At 42.6% G+C, this 16655-nt stretch overlaps 1 protein-coding gene across 1 annotated transcript in view; it reads right to left on the bottom strand.

Moving 5' to 3' along the window:
- Positions 1–16655, bottom strand: part of SP2 (Sp2 transcription factor) — a 58625-nt gene that overhangs the window by 34643 nt on the left and 7327 nt on the right. Inside the window, exons 2-3 of the mRNA XM_069237517.1 lie at positions 10204–10280; positions 2661–3593 (exon numbers count right to left, since the gene is read on the bottom strand). Of these exons, the coding sequence (XP_069093618.1) occupies positions 2661–3593; positions 10204–10280 (1010 nt within the window). The remainder of the gene's footprint in view (positions 1–2660; positions 3594–10203; positions 10281–16655) is intronic.

Here is a 16655-nt window from a genome sequence, read left to right as displayed (position 1 = left end):
AATAAAATCTTAATCACATCTGTAAAAACTAAGCACACACCTTGATATCCCCCATTCATAGAACTTCTACAACCTTCCTAAAACAAACTCAACAAAAAGACAGGCAACCCAATCATGTTTGAATGCTATAGAGTTTGAGAGATTCACAATATGTAATTACAACCCTATTTCAAGCTTGATGAATGCAGAAACACATATAATCTGGAAGATAACGAGCTCTATGCCACTACTTCAGTAAAATTGATTTGTGTACAGGTATTCTCGTATGTTTACTTTGGGGAGAGGACAATCCTTGTCAAGTGTTGGACAGCTGCTATTTGCTCAGACGGGTGTTTACTGCACTACAGAGTTGAGCAGATGAGCTAAAATAAGGGAAGGGTAGGAGTAGTGGTAGAAAAAGTTTTTTATTTTTAGGTTCCAGGGATGGTTAGAGTTTAGGGGCAGTAAAGGTTTTGAAGGCTCAAGAAGGATAACATATATTGGTAGGCAGAGTTGTATACGGTTTAAGGATGGGTAGTGTTTCAGGGTAAAGTACAGGTTTTTTTAGGGGCCAGGAATAAGTACTTCTGGGGGCTAGTAAGGGGTGTTTAGGGTTCAGATGTGGGTAGAGTATTGGGTGGTAGAGGGCTTTAAGGTTCAAGAACGGGTAGGATATTTAAATTATGTGAGTATAGTAATGACACATTTATGCATTTAAAAATTAGCTTATTTTAAATAAAATTAGATTCATGAATTTAAACATATTTTTCAAACTACATATTTTAAAATATGTAACTTGATTACCTATACACACACACACACACATTTCTCGCAGGTTAGGTGTATATATATATACGTACAAAACCACAGTTAAAAAGTGAGTTATGTTTGAGGCTCAAAAGTACAATAGCAATTAAATTTGCCAGCTTTTGAATCATGAGCAGGAAATGGAGATGGACAATAAAGTATGAGGACTAGGAAGGTGAAGCGAACACTTATACTCTGCCCTAAGTTACATTTTAAGTACTAGAAGACTGGTGCAGTCTCCAACCACTGCAAGTGTTGCTGCATTCCCCACGACAAACTAAGAGACACCAATGAGAGCATCACAAGTTTACCGTTGCAATGTGGTGCAGAAAAGTTGCACCTACATTCATATTGAGAAGATCACCTTCTACATGTGTCTCTTTGTACAGTTTGTTTGATTTAGAGTGCAGGGGGCATTGTTTATGGACTTAGAATCTCACAAGAGTACCAGGTCTAGTGAGAAGAAAGCTGAGGCAGTCATCTACTCAGGAATAAGCTACTAAGTCCTTGCCTGACAGTCACTCTGTTGGACTCCAACACCAGAAGTCCTGCAGGAGGAAGCTCAAGAAGTGTCTTCTCACTTCTGCAACCTCTGCAATTCATTTTGAGCTTTTTTCCCCAGTGACAACATTCCAAAAGTGGACCACAGATGGAATAGGGGTTTCCTGAATCTTGAACGCAGGACAGTATGGTCTTCATCCAATGTCAGGCTGAAGCTGCAATCATATCCTTTGTAAGTGACCGTAACCATTAAGACATGTGCAATAGAGGCTAAAGACAGACGAAGGTGATCCATTTGAGAAGGCCCTTATTTTCCCTTGCACAGACATTAAAGTTACGGTGTCCTACGCAGGCAGCACAACTTAAACGCTTACAGAATCCTGTGTGTATCTGAACTACATCTGAAATTTTGCTCTTTGTACATATTCGTGACCTTTTACATGGTTGAGCTAAAGTACTGCCATATTAAGCCTCTTGGTTTGGTTATAAATAAAGCAGATCCGATTAATCAGAGCATGATGCAACAACTCGAGTATACTAATAATCAGCCAAAGCTAAGGATAAGGCTAAACTAATACTGTACACTATCCTTAGCTGAAAAAAAGCATAAACAGGAGGCATATAGGGTAACACAGGTTGATGTATTTACCACTCTGCAAACCACAGGATATAATAAAGGCATTAGATGCAAGGGTTAAGTGTCAAGAAAACTAGGTAAAAATGCTGAGAAGGAGTAATTACACGAAGCGCAGGCCGTGAGACTGCAATGTGCCTATTCTTTTTTTTGGTATAGAGTAGTTAGCTGATGGGTGGAACTGCAGTCTACACTAAGCAGAGGATGTCAGTAAAGCAATTCGTAAGCCAAAGACATGTATCCGTGCCAGCACCTTTCTGTCTCCCAAACCCCCTTGTCTCCTGGGCTTTCCCACTGTAAAGCTTGGCCTAGCCTGGTGGCTGGTGAGAAGGGTCCGAGGGCATGGCAGTTCAGTCAACAACATTCATGACGCTCCGGATATTAGAAACAACCCCTTGACTGAAAGTTTATGAATCATGTAAAAAGGTAAGACCCAAAGCTCACTCTCATTATATTGGCTACAATCGGTCTGTTGCTAATACACAGCTAAAACTATCTGTACACCATACCATTAAAGAAACCTGCCAGAGTAAAACATATAGGTAACCCTATTTAAAGAATACTACACTACATACTCTGTACAATCAGTCATCTTTACTTCAACCCATGCAATACATCATCATCCCTGCTTCTCCACTACTCTAAGTATAGCATACATTGCCTAACGTGAGCAGATTGTATGAACCTTCACATTTGATCACTAAAAACAAACTCCAAAGGGGCACTTAGAAGTACCTACCTGGGAGGGCACTGGTTCAGCCGACTGAACTTGAAAGGTGTGCTGAGCCTTTTGTGGAATTGCAGGGAGGGTGGCAGATGCTGCCTGGACAACGCGCAGTGCCTGCTGAGGGATATGCACCACCTGTGGCTCCTGCTTAGGCTGCACAAGCTGCATCTGCTGCATCATGGTTGGTTGGCCTTGGGTCTGGCCCTGAACGATCACCACATTGTTGCCTGCTTGGATAATGTTTTCTGCCGTTGTTTCGATCAGCACTGTCTCCACCTGCTCTCCAATGTTTGCTGTGGGTGACATAGAAGGTAGTGCCATGACTTTTTTCCTTGTTTTTTTATTGGGCTTCGTTGTCTGCAGTGGAGGACTTTCAGTGACATAATGTGTCTGAGTGCTGTGGTCCCCGGCTCCGATGAGATTACTGAGAGGTAGGGTGATGGTGGAGCCGTCAGATGTCTTCATGTTGATGACACCCTGCATGGAGGCTGTGCCCACTTCGATTTTTGGGGATTGTGACGGTTTGATAGGCACATGTTTAGTGGTGGTGCTTATGGTCTGGTTGGTGCCAGAGATTAGCTGAATCTGGTTTGCAAGGTTCTGCTGCACTTGGAAGGTTTGTCCAGCCTGTGGCACCCCTTGGTACTGCAGGCAATTAGATGTGAATGCTCCCTTATTGAGCACAGGTGGGTTCTGAATAGTAAAGACCAGCTGTCCTGTGGGATAAGAGGTCCCCAACTGAGTGTTCTGGAGTTGGATAACATTTCCTTTGGAGGCAAGAAGTCCAAAGCCGCCTTTGCCTTGGACTGGTGCTGGTTTTATTGGTACCAATTTTCTAGGTGTTGGGTGGGAAGGAACTGGGGGGGCAACGGCTTCTTCCACTACAGGGGGACCAATTCGGCTACATGTTGCTGCAAGAAGGGCTAATGGAGATGGCTGGGAATCCTATGAAAAAAAGAGAAACATATCAAATTAGTATGACCAACATAAACAGACCTACAGATACAGATCTCAGCACATAGCAGGTTTTTAAAGACGTGTGCTTCCCCTAAGAATGAACAGATGTGAAAACAGTAGGCACTAAATTTAAATTCAGCCTGTCTTTCAAGAAGACATGTAGTATTAAAGGCATGTAAGCCAGTGTCTAGAGCCTGTTGAAATCAACATAACCACTTTATGCTCCAAAGCCTCAAACAATTTCTTCCCTACTTGTCTAACTAAAATAAAGTCTGCAATATTCTCTATAATTAAACGGTGCCTCCATGCCCACAACATGAAGCTCAAAATCCAAACAACACAAATTAAAATAGAGGTTAATTTGGGAACTCAAATAAACAATTTGATCAAATGCTGACCTTAAAATGTGGCATATGGTGACACCATAAAGGTTAAAAAGATACTAAAAGCAAGAAGGAATGTGGAATTGTGTACAGCAGGAATAACTTGCAAAAGGAACAACGATCAGACAGGCCAAGAATACATATGTAATATCTACAGGGGACCCAAAAATGGCATCTATGCAACAGGAACTGACAGCACCGAATTCTGCCATTAAAAAAAACGGATGTGGTTTGTAAACGGAACAGAGGTGTAAATGTAAAACATGTTATAGGGTATCAAATCATATAAAAATAAATATTAGGGCACTAATTACAGTAGTAAATAAGTAATATTATTTCATCCTGATTAGTCAAATTTAATTCTTAGGGTACTGTTTCCGTCCCTGATTCCTCCTCATGAAATTAACAGTACAACTCTAAAAAAGTAGTGGAGTAATTCCTGTGCTCAATCTTAGCACCATCTGACATGAAGTATAGTTGATTCAATCATGCAAGATACAGATGATTCAGCCGACACACGTTTTGTCCCACCTCAGACGTTTTCCAATATTTGATGTTATTTAATTAGAGCAGTGGTCACCATTTTATGAGATCACGCCTATGTGCATCTTGGCAACAGGTGTGAATATTGTGTGAGCTCCAATTTCGGGATAAAACGGTGCTACTAAATAGGGGAGGCACAAAATCTATACCACAGTTGTCGTTTTCTCACTTAATTAGGATATGAAATCGTATACAGCGACCCCATCATCTAAACAGGCCACATTTTACACACCTTTGGTACAACCGAAGATCACTCACTGTGACAACGTTAGTGGCAACACTTCAAACAAGCATTGGCATAGCCAATAGGGCTTGCCTTTGGGACCTTATAATTATTTAGCCATGCAGCCTATTATTCTGGCTGCTACAAAATGTACTACTGCTTCACATGCAACTGGTGAACGTCCAAACACAACCAAAGACGGGCTTCCGTGCAATTTAATGAAAATATGACAAAATCTCTTCAAAATTCAAACGAACAAATGCAGCACATAATTGTGAAAGCAGGTAAAGACTTACTCCCATGGAGTAGTTGTGTCAGAATATGGAACAGAGTAATGATATCTCACGATATATGTGACAGTGAGAAAGGGGGGAAATGTACACCTTACTAATAAACATTTGGAAGCACAGGATATCCTAAACAAGACTTCTGAAAGGATAGGTTAAACAGTATGCTGCACCTAGATACTTAAAAGGGGGCATATTATGAACATAAGAATGCTACTGTAAGGTTTCATTTTTTAATGGCGCTCCATGTTACCTATATTTTATAGCGCTTCCTGATGAGGTGCCTAAGACTTCCAGGAGGTCTAGTAAGGGGCTAATTCTGTCTGTTGCCTAAGGGTAATAAAGGGCCATTTGTTTACGTTTTGCTGTTTTGTAACACCGGAGTGGTGGTAGGTGAAAAACAAGCCTGCAGAGTGGGCCTGGCTCTACCCCACCCCCTCCTCCAATGAGCACATCCGCACAGCCCGAAAGGCAGCAATGGAGCAGGAGGTGCAGAGCGGCCTCTGGGAACTGCAGACTATGTTTGACACTTAATTTCCCTGCGTCCAATGAGACTGGTGCCTGTGTTTTTTTTCAACTAAAAAAAATATATAATTGTGCAGTCGAAGGTATGTGTATAGGACCTCAGAGAGCAACGGAAATAAACACTGATCTGAACAAGCCCGCAGAGCGGCCCCAGCTCTACCCTGCCCTCTCCTCCAATCAGCAGCCTGCAGAGCACAAGGGAGGAAACAAAGACAACAAGGAGAGGGAAGGAGCGTTTGCAGCTGTTCAGAACAGCAGCCACATGCCTTTCTTTGCTAAACATGCCCAAAGTAACTAAAACACAAACATGGCTCCCAAAGTAAACATGTTGTACACAAGTGTGGCTGCTGTTCAGCATGGCTAAAAGTTAGTGGCATGGAGTGTCAGAGTGGAGTGGATGAGTAGAGTGTTACAGGTGGATTTGTTGAAGTGTCAGAGTTGAGTAGGGGGAGTAGAGTGTCATGGAGTTGAGTAGAGGGGAGTAGAATTCATTGTTTGAATTATTCACTATGTACTGTTTAAAACGTAAAATGAGTAACCACACTGTTAAGGTGGTTTTGAAATGCACCATTTTAAAATATGACAAATTGCACAATTCACCTCACAGAAATTGTTGCAGCTAAAAAGATACAACTCAGTGAGGCACAGTGGCGATGGGACTGTAGGGAGGTGGGAGCACGTCTCATCCTGCGGGAGACACCTGGCTAGCAAGATGTTGATAAGGAACGAGAGCTCAGGTTGCAGCAGCAGGGAGTCCGAGCTGAATTGGTGCTGGACTCCAGTACTGCCGCCCACGACAGACACCACTGCCCTTCACATCAAAGCTACCTCTGCGGGGTCCATGCCTGCCGATGAGGGGGCACCGAAAAATAAACGATGGCACACATGCTACCTCCTTATAAGTAACAAAATTAAAACATGAACCACAGCGGCTGTGAAGAGGGGGCTGTGCTAATAGAACAAAAGTGTTGGAAAATGCAAATGCCATCCGAAACATGAAGCATAGCATCCATAAAGCAGGTGCTGTGCTGATACACGAGCCGAGGCAAACAAAACAAATAGTGCACACAAAGGAACGTAAATTTAAAAAAAGATTAAGACCCAAGTAACCGGGGCAGTCTCCTGGGAGGGTGTGAAACACCAAAAGCCGGGACTAAGTATATTCACGAAACAAAAGTAGGCTTTTACGAAGGGCACTAACAGGAACAAATTGAAAAGATGGGAGGTGCTTGAAGCCCACACTGCAGGTACAGCATTTCTCAAAAGAGACATTGCATGGGCTGCCTAGGCGAGACCTAAAAAGGAGGATAATAAGGAGATGTAGAAAATCCTGTGACTGGAATCGGGGTTGGAAATGACCTCTAAATTACTAGTGGTTGCAAGGAAAAGTGTTGACATTTTACAAAACTGGTAAGATTTGATTCAGCCTTATTTGCTAACTACTAAATGCCCCAGAAAGCTGAACACATGCCTCAATAGCAGTAATATCACAACTATTGCAAAACAATCTCAAACTGAAGAATCCACAAAGACAGACAGAAATATCACAATAGAGTTTGAAACCATCATCATATATGAAGTGTAGTTGATGCAAAAACGCAAGCCCAATTAGCTCAACCTCACTAGCTAAGGGACATGTGATCTCATTTAGATATCCTCCTTTGTTTATTATGAGGACAGAGGGGCATTGGTGGTTTGCACAGGAGCTCGCAAATGCTAGGAAGCAGCTGTCACAGGGTTCACGGACAGTGGACTAGATGTGTGAAAATACACTGACAACAGTCACGGAGCTTGAATTTTGAACGGAGATAAGCAGCAGTCACAGGTCGAGGGTTTTGAACAGAAACACAGCAGAGTGCAGGGGAATGTATTTGCATAATCTTAACTTCCTTTATTGATTTGGGTGGCAGTAGGTCCTACATTCTATCACATAGATGGAAGGGTGAACTGATGCTAAAGGACACTGCTAACAGCCACTAACATAGGAGGAACAACAGTCAGCTGTAGCAGTAACAATGCTGGAACTATGAATGGCGGCACGCAACAGTGACAAGTCTGTGGTTGTGGAACGTGAAATCCTCCCGCAGAAGAGCTGGAAGATATCGCCCCAATGGCCTATTTATTGGCATTAGTGAACGTGAAGATATTAGTGTATTTGTTGGGACCCCAAAAAGGGTGCTGGGGAGGGTGGGTCAGGAAGATAAATGTAAGAAAGTGTAAGCAGCATCGGTTTTAAATTTTTAAGGTTTGTTATGTAATATACCATATGATTGTAGTGGGAAATAACTACGATGGTTCCCGTTATACTGTTTCAATTTGATGTGCGCGACTAGAAACGTACTGGGTATTGCTTAGAGATGCAGCATGTAATATAAAATAAATGTAAAGAAGGCTGGTTCTGAGCAGAAAGATGCGGTACTCACAGGGATGGAAATGTGACTGGAGGCAGAAAGCAGTTGTGGGGGTGTAAATGTGAAGCAAGATGTGAAGCAGTTGCATGGTTGGGGCTGGAAATGTAGCTATGCAGCAGATAAAAAGCAGCGGCTATAAACTGACGGGAGCAGCAACAAGGCTGGTGTGAACAGAGATGTGCACCAGTCACAGGGCCTGGGGTACGAACTGCGAGTCACTCGTGGTGATGTTGGTGTTGCAGAAGTAGTAGTATCGTGGCTGTGAATGGCAATGTGCAGCAGTAACAAGGCTGGCGTTGTAAACACAGACATGCAACAGTCACCAGACTGAGGTAGATACGCAGCAGTAGCCAGACTGTGAGTACAAATAGCCAATGGCGGCAGGGGCGGGGTGTACACTCACAGTAGTCCGAGTGCTGCAACTGTGTAACATCACGTGGATGGGCGTAGAAAAAGCCACTGAGAGCATTCAGTCATGTAATGTGCGCAGACACCGTTCAGTCACAGAGCTGTTTTGTAACAGCAACAGTAAGACCTGGCTATCTGATTTAAATATTTCACCAGTGCTAACAAGCCCAAATCTCACCCACTCGCTCATAACAAATTAATTTGATCACATTTTTTGTGTTCTTGCGATTGTTGCCAAATAATCTTTCGCAATTCCATGCAGGCCAATGAATGCACACAGAAGGCAGGGGGACAAATAGGTTAATTTGGACAAGAGAAAAATGAAAAATAAACATCAGCAAAGCCAATAGGTCTGGGTTGCCTTTTTAAATCCTTGGCAAAATATTTTTTTAAAGCCTGCTACCGTGAAAAAAAAAAACATGTAGCTTTCTGATTACAATGCATCTATAACAAATGAATGTATCACAGTTACTGTTCTTTTGAGATTAAAATAGTCCACATTGCACTGAAATGCAAGCATTCTAAAGGAAAATGAATGATACACAAGTGAGACAGTAGAGAACTGGTAACAATAGGAAGCATATACATTTGGGCTGTCAAACCAGACTTAAAAAAAAAAAGCAAATGGGAAAGTCTAAGAAGCCGCTAACAAGGAAAGAGAAGCATTGCAGAGGTAAAGTATCTGAGGGCAACAGACTCACACAATTAAAATAAATAAATAAAACAAGGTGAGGTAGTGAAAAGCCCTCCTCTGATCCACAATAAAGACAAAAAATGTAAACGTACCTGCTCCGCAGTGTACTAATTTTAATCTACACTAGTCGCAAGGCTGGTGGATATGGTTGCAGAAGTCATTTGAATGGGCGAGAAGGACAAGTGACAGCAGTAACAGGTCTGAGTGAAGAGACTCCAGCAGTAGTCATGAAGTCAGCAGGGGTAGTGGACAATGGCTACAGTAGAATGGCTGGGGTGTGTATAACCCACCCGCAGCATTTATAGTATGGCCACTGTGACCCGACTCTTTCTATAGCTGTAAGAAGGACAAAGCTGTCAAACAACGGAGGAAGTGCCTCACTGAGATTTCACAAGAGCTGTAGCCAGACATCTGGCACTCTTGGAGGGCTGAGTGTCAGTATGTCAGAACCAGTCCTGTAACTCTGCACGAGCTAGTCTGGGATCACGTGCGGTGGAACAGATTGGGATACACTGAATATAGTACTTCAACAAACAGGAACACATTTAGATAATTCCAGAGTAGCACCTGATAAACCTCCACAGACCAGTTCTAGATTCATTATGAGTGAAAATTAGAACCATGTTTATCTACACCCCAATCTCAACTAGGCCCTTGTATCATATATTCCTGTTCCATAGAAATGAACACTTTAATCAAGCACAATGTGCCTGAGCGTTAAAGTACTCAAATATCATGCTTAAGAGGATACTTCCACAGTGCAGGAATCAGCATGGCTACACCTTGATTCCCTCCTCAAAAAGTAACTTGTGTGCAAGATAAGCACAGAAAGATCATGAAGGAGAAAAGGTGTGTTGACTTATGTGTAGCCTCCAACATAAACTAACATAAAAGTCAGCTGTTTTAGAGACTTTGAGGGCTAGATAGTTTGATTAGTAGTTCTTTTTTAGGAGTCGCAAGTCTCTGCAAGAGCTGCTGTTTCATATGCTAAAGGCACCTTCACATTATTATGGGCTCTCCAAACACACTTACCCCTCTCCCCAAAACGTCTGTTCATTTGCATTTGAATATGCCCACCAGGATCTCCCTACAATTTCATGACCTCATTACTCCAAAGAGCTCACCTGGGTGGAACTGGCAGACGGCTGCAGGTATTCACTGGGACTCACTGCTGCGGTGGCCGCCATGCCGTCATGCGAGTCTGTAGCAAAGAAAGCTAGTTAGGAATTAGCAACTCATTTTGTAACCATAATGATTTACTGACGCAACATGCTAAAACAAGGGTCGACAAGAGAGGTATTGAAACATTTCCAGAGGAAAGCCTGCAACCCTACTAAGGCTCGAAGTACTCTGCAAAAGTCTCTACATGAAGGACAGGCAGCTCTGTAACGGTCCATGCCCCTTCTCTATCAGTATTGGCTCTACAGAGCGGATAATATGTTTACACCCCACTGATCTTTTCACTGAATCAGATTCATGCTTTTAAATTAAATTTTCCATTTCTCTACGAACCATATTCTACACTTTTAATAAAAAAAAAAAAAATTTCATTGTGAAACTTTACATAAAAATGACAAAACTGAAGTATGATGATTGGGTAGATGTTATTGCTGAGTAAAAATCTTTTGTATAAAATACAGCCACGAGTCTGTTGGGATAGGTTTGTACCAACTTTGCAGAATCAGAGTTAGCATCATTTGACCATTTTTCTATGCAAAAGTGTTCAAGCTCGGCCAGCTTCCTTAGATGAATGTTAATGAACATCAAGCTCATGTCAATGTACATATTTATATTGTCCTTCTGTAGGGGTTCTATCTGGACCATTCAATGATATTGACATCCGTTCTGTAGCAGGGTGCTTTGGGTCTTTTTTTAAAAGGGCAGGAGATGTACCTTTACACTGCTCCAAAAATATTTCCTTCTGTCTATATAAGTGCCCCAGCTGCTGCCGGCATCCCCACAAAATGCTGATGACACTACCATGCTTCACACTATGGTCTTCCGCACTGCTGGATTTGTACCAACTAGAAGGATCCGTTTTTAGGCGCAAATTATTATTTTTAGTTTAGCAAGGCCACAAAACATTTTGCCACATAGCACAAGAATCCCCTCGACCTTTAACTTCAAATAGGATTGAAGTTTGTTATTTCTAAAGAAATTGCTTCTTTCTTGACACCCTACCAGAGGCTACATTTTTTTAGTGCTCAGTATATTCTTCTTGCATTGTACAGACTAGCATTAGCCTTAAATTCCCGTGGCTCCTCCAAAGTTTCCATTACCCTCTTGCTATTCTTTCAGATAAGTCTCCTTACATTATCATTCAGTTAGGAAGGATGCCTAATGCCACACATAGCCTAATTCTTACTCATCCTGTGGGTGCTCCAAGGGAAAATCAAGATCTTTGAAAATGGTTTTATACCATGATCTGTACCTTTAAATTACTTTGTGGTGGAGTTTTTTGGAAAGCTCTTTGATGCTCACGATTGAGTTACTACTTGGGACTGGAAAAAAGTAACTTAACTCCAGAATACAAGGGAGCGATAGATGACCATTTTGAATTGTGGGGTACACTTTCTAAACGCATTGTATTTTATATCAGTCACAACTCTTAGGGAAAAGCAGTATATCACCATTAGGCAATCATAGAAGCCAATGCTAACTCTAAAATGTCCCCTATTTTAAGATCTATGCAACAACAAATAAATGCTACAGCGTGTTACCCTACTGAACTTTTTTCTATGGAAATACCAAGACTGATTAATCTCCTGTGTTTTATATAAAACAATAGCCTGGACTATACTGGCATGATGACAGATTTAATTATGTTTCCTACAGAAATGGTCAAAAACACTATGGAATGATTTCTGTTCCCTAAAGGACAAAAGTCCGTTGATATAGTATCTCCTATTTAGGAAAGGCCTTGGCTGCACGGAATTGCTTGTGTACCCTTCAGAAAAATCCACGGTCTCTGTGGAATAAATTAATCTCCCTATAAAAGAGACCTAAACAGCAATGTAAATGACTATGCTCTGTATAAACAAACCTAGACTGTTATACAAAGGATCATCTTCCTCATAGAGGAGTTTGGCCCGCTATGGAATGGTACATGCTCTATAAATAGGGTTGGCCAGCACTAATTAACCAACTGTCCCTGCAAAAAAAAAAAAAAAAAAAAGTGGCTATTATGAAAAGGGTTCACACTTCCTTTACAAAAGATGATATCACTATGGAGCAGATTATGTGCCCTATACAGAAATGTGGGCTTTAGTGTAATGCCTGAAGTCTGCTATGGAAAGGCATGTGCTGTGAAAGAACGGCTCGAGTGCACTATGGTAATGTCGCTGCCTACTAGAGAAGGGTACGTGCATGTCTGGCATCAAATACTTTTTCACATGAAAATAGATTTGAGTGAAAGTAACATGGATTGCTTTTCCTCAAACTACCTTCCACTATTAGTTAAGAATGTCAGAAAGTGTGTCTTCTGTACCTGTCTTTTCTTCATTGTGCAACACAAGCTGAAATAAAATCCAATTGTTAACAAGTACAAAAAACAGGCGCCAAACCAACTTTTATGACAAATCAACTTCACCATAACGGAAAATAAAAAAATAACTGCACAAATTAAATAAAACAATGTGCAGCATGTTTTGCTTTCATTAGAAGTCTGCTGAGCTCGTATTTAAGTACTGTGAGCCTCCAACCACCCACCATTGCCCTTAGCAACTCCTCTTGCCTATCCTACCTGTCTTGCTACCATCTACTCACGTCTGTCCTTAGTCAATCTTCATTCTCTAATAGTCTCATTCCTATCCACTGTCTCATTTTTCAGCCTTTGCCCTCTATATACCCTTTCCTGCCTCACACACGCAGGCAACTGACTGTAGTTGTCAAATCAAAACCAAAGCAGGACTTCATTTTTCTGCAAGTTATTCAAAATCCAACAAAACATTCTAGAAAATGTGTGATTATATCATTTGTCTCCCTATTCAGTTCAAGGCACTCCATTTCAAGTTATGACATTTTTGAGTTATTAAAAACAATGTACAAAACAAACATGCGTTAATGCAAAGGTAAAAAAGAGTAATGAAGCAGGAGCCCGCATCTTCCACGTGCATATAATAAAATAAAGTCATCACAAAACATAAGCTTTTTTTGTTCTCCTAGCACCCATTTGGGAGCGTTTATACAGCTGTTGATAAAGGTAATAGCCTCTGGAGAAAATAAAATATTCTGGAGAATTATATTCTCACCACAGGAAACTTCAGAATATCACCTGCTAGTTGACGAGAAGCGAACGAATGCCTGCAACCAAAATGACTGGTTAATAGAACCAAGTTATGCTTCTAAAATAAATGGAACTTTTTCTTTAAGGGGATTACGGTTTCAAGACAGCGCAGGTATGATTTACTGTGAAGGGTACATTTAGCGAAAGAAGCACTTGAAACTGAGGAACGTGCATAAGTGTCTTTCCAAAAACACAAGCGGTAAAAGAAGCATTTCATGTCAGACTGGAAGAGGCAAGCGCAAGAAGCTGAAACAAAGATTTATGTGTATTTTAGTGTACAAATACAGGCTGCAGCTAATTTCTAGTTCAAGGATATATAGGAGGCTTCCGGCGCTTACAATGTCTACCTACATTAACCAAAACCAGAGCTGATGGCAGGAAATTTGTTTTCCAGACCAGCTGCTTATATAAAAGGCTGCCAAAGCCACTAAGAAAACAAGCATTGGCAAACCCATTGTGTCTCGCCTGTAAAAGGGCTATAAGCTTTGGTAATGTGTTTTTACCATGTTATGCAGGAGTGTGGCTGCTGTTCAGGATGGCAAAACGTTAGTGCAGTGGAGTGTCGTAGAGCGCATAAGAGTGTCTTTCCAAAAAAAACAAGCGGTAAAAAAAGCATTTCTTGCCAGACTGGAAGAGTTCAGTGCAAGTAGATTAAACTGAGATTTATCTGTATTTTAGTGTCAAGAGCAGAATACAGGCTGCAGCTAATTTCTTGTTCCACAATACTTAGGAGACTTCCAGCGCTTACAATGCCTACCTAGAGGCCAGCTGCTAATAGAAAAGGCTGCGAAAGCCAGTAACAAAACAAGCATTGGCAAAGCCAATAGGTCTCGTCTATACAAGAGCTATTGGCTTTAGTAATGTTTTTTCCATGTTGTACATCAGTGTGGCTGCTGTTTAGGATGGCTAAAAAGTTAGTGGTGTGGACTGTCAGAGTGGAGTGGGGGAGTGAAGTTTTGTAGAGTGGAGTACAGGGAATAGAGTGTCTTAGAGTTAGGGGAGGAGAATAGAGTTCAATGACAGAGTGTTGGGGCGCAGGATGGAATAGGTTGGAGTGCACTGAGGTAGTGGGATGGACTGGAGTAGAGTGGGGTGGACTGCACTGAGGTGGGGTGGAGTTGAGTGAGGTGAACTGGAGTGGGGTGGTCTGAACTTGAGTGGGGAGGATTGGCCTGGAATGGGGTAGATTGGACTGGTGTGGGGTGGAATGATGACAACGATGAAAGCAATTTATAGTGCACACAGCTACTCCAAGGAGTGTCCCTGCCCGAAGTATGGGTTGGCAAAGGTAAACACAGTATGCAACTAATCCTGCACAAAAAGTCCGGTTTTCAGCTTTTTCTCAACCGCTTCTGTGCCCCGGACGAGACCACATCGTCCAGCTATGGGCCCCCAATGGCCGAGCACCCCCCTCCCCTGGGCAGAGATGGAAGGGGAATCGCTTCCCCTTCCACCCCCGAGACCCCCTGCGCACTGACCTCATCAGAGGCCTTCCCACCAGCGCCCGATCAAAGGAGAAATGCAAAAGCATTTCTTCTCGATCACGTGGAGGGGGCAGAGAGGCATGAAAGGAGAGGAAATGCTTTTCCTCTCCTTTCATGTCTCTCTGAGCATTTCTGCTGCCTGATTGCGATGTGATCTGGCAGCAGAAATGCCACTAGACACCAGGGAATTTTTTTATATTTGAAATAAGGGGAGCGGTCTCTTGGGCAAGGGCCGCTCCTTGGGGGGCAAATTATTTCTAGGCCATTTCGGCCCCCTCCCCCCGGGGGCAAATCAGCCTAAAATTATTAGGCCGATCTGACCCCAGGGGGGCAGAAATCCACTAGACACCAGGGACCATTTTATTTATTGTTTATTTTTTTATGTTTGGGGAGCAACCCCTTGGGCAAGGGTCGCTCCGGGAGGGGGGAGGGGAGGAGCAAATTATTATTAGGTCATTTCTGCCCTCTCTGGTGGCAGATCGGCCTATTTTTGTTAGGCCAATCTGCCCCCAAATGGGGCAGAAACCTCTAGACACCATGGGTTGGTGTGTGTATGTTTTGTTTTGGGGGTTAGCCCCTTGGGCAAGGGTCGCTCCCCATGGGGGCACATTACTGTTGGCCATAACTGCCCCCCTTGGGGGCAGATTGTCCTATTTGTGAAAGGCCCAACTGCCCCCAAGGGGGACAGAAAGCCCACCAGAGACCAGGAAAGATTTTATTTTCAAAATAAGAGGTTGGGGGTATGGCCATACCCCCACCCCAAATAAATGGGGCCAAAGTTGTTCTGCCCACCAGTGGGCAGATTGGGCAATTACCCCCGATCCACACCCCGGGGGGGATAGAAAGTCTACTAGATGCCAGGGAATAAAAACAATAAAAGAAAATAGTGGGGTGGTGGCTACCAACCAGTATGGGCCTGGTTATGCCCCCACCCGAACTGAAGGGGCTAACAGTCATTCAGCTCTCCCCCCCCCACACTAAAACATCTTATCCCATGGCAAGCACGAGGACCTTTGAGTATTTTTGGTTTTTGTTTTACCTTTGGGCCATGAGAGCTTGGTAACTCTCAAAATCATCCTACTCGGAATGGTCAGGGCTGCACTTTTTTGTTTTTTTTACTTTGGGAAGCTGCCATGTAGAAAAATCTACAAGACCTAGACACATCTGAAAACTAAACATCTAGTTGATTCCAGGGTGGTGTGCTTCCCATGCACCCGCACTATTTTCCTTACCCAGAATGCACTGCAAACCTTCAACTTTGCTGGAAATCACACATTTTTCCCACATTTTTGTGATGGAACATTCCGGAATCTGCAGGAATCCATAAAATTCCTACCACTCAGCATTGTCTCATCTATACCGATAAAACTTCTGCTGCACTTGTCAGCCTAAAAATGTTTTTTTTCAAACTGCCCTTTTGGACCCACTTTGGTTCCCCCTCAATTTTGACGTGTTTTTGGCTCTTCCCTGTCACAAACACTTGGCCTACCCACACAAGTGAGGTACCATTTTTATCGGGAGACTTGGGGGAACGCTGGGTGGAAGGAAATTTGTGGCTCCTCTCAGATTCCAGAACTTTCTGTCACCGAAATGTGAGAAATAGGTGTTTTTTTAGCCACATTTTGAGGTTTGCATAGGATTCTGGGTACCAGAACCTGGTGAGAGCCCGACAAGTCACCCCGTCTTGGATTCCCCTAGGTCTCTAGTTTTTTTTTTTAAATGCACAGGTTTGGTAGGTTTCCCTAGGTGGTGGCTGAGCTAGAGGCCAAAATCCACAGGTAGGCACTTTGCAAAAAAAAAACTGTTT

Source organism: Pleurodeles waltl, chromosome 6 (genome assembly GCF_031143425.1).
Source record: "Pleurodeles waltl isolate 20211129_DDA chromosome 6, aPleWal1.hap1.20221129, whole genome shotgun sequence".
Lineage (NCBI taxonomy): Eukaryota > Metazoa > Chordata > Amphibia > Caudata > Salamandridae > Pleurodeles > Pleurodeles waltl.
This window is presented reverse-complemented; position numbering and strand designations above follow the sequence as displayed.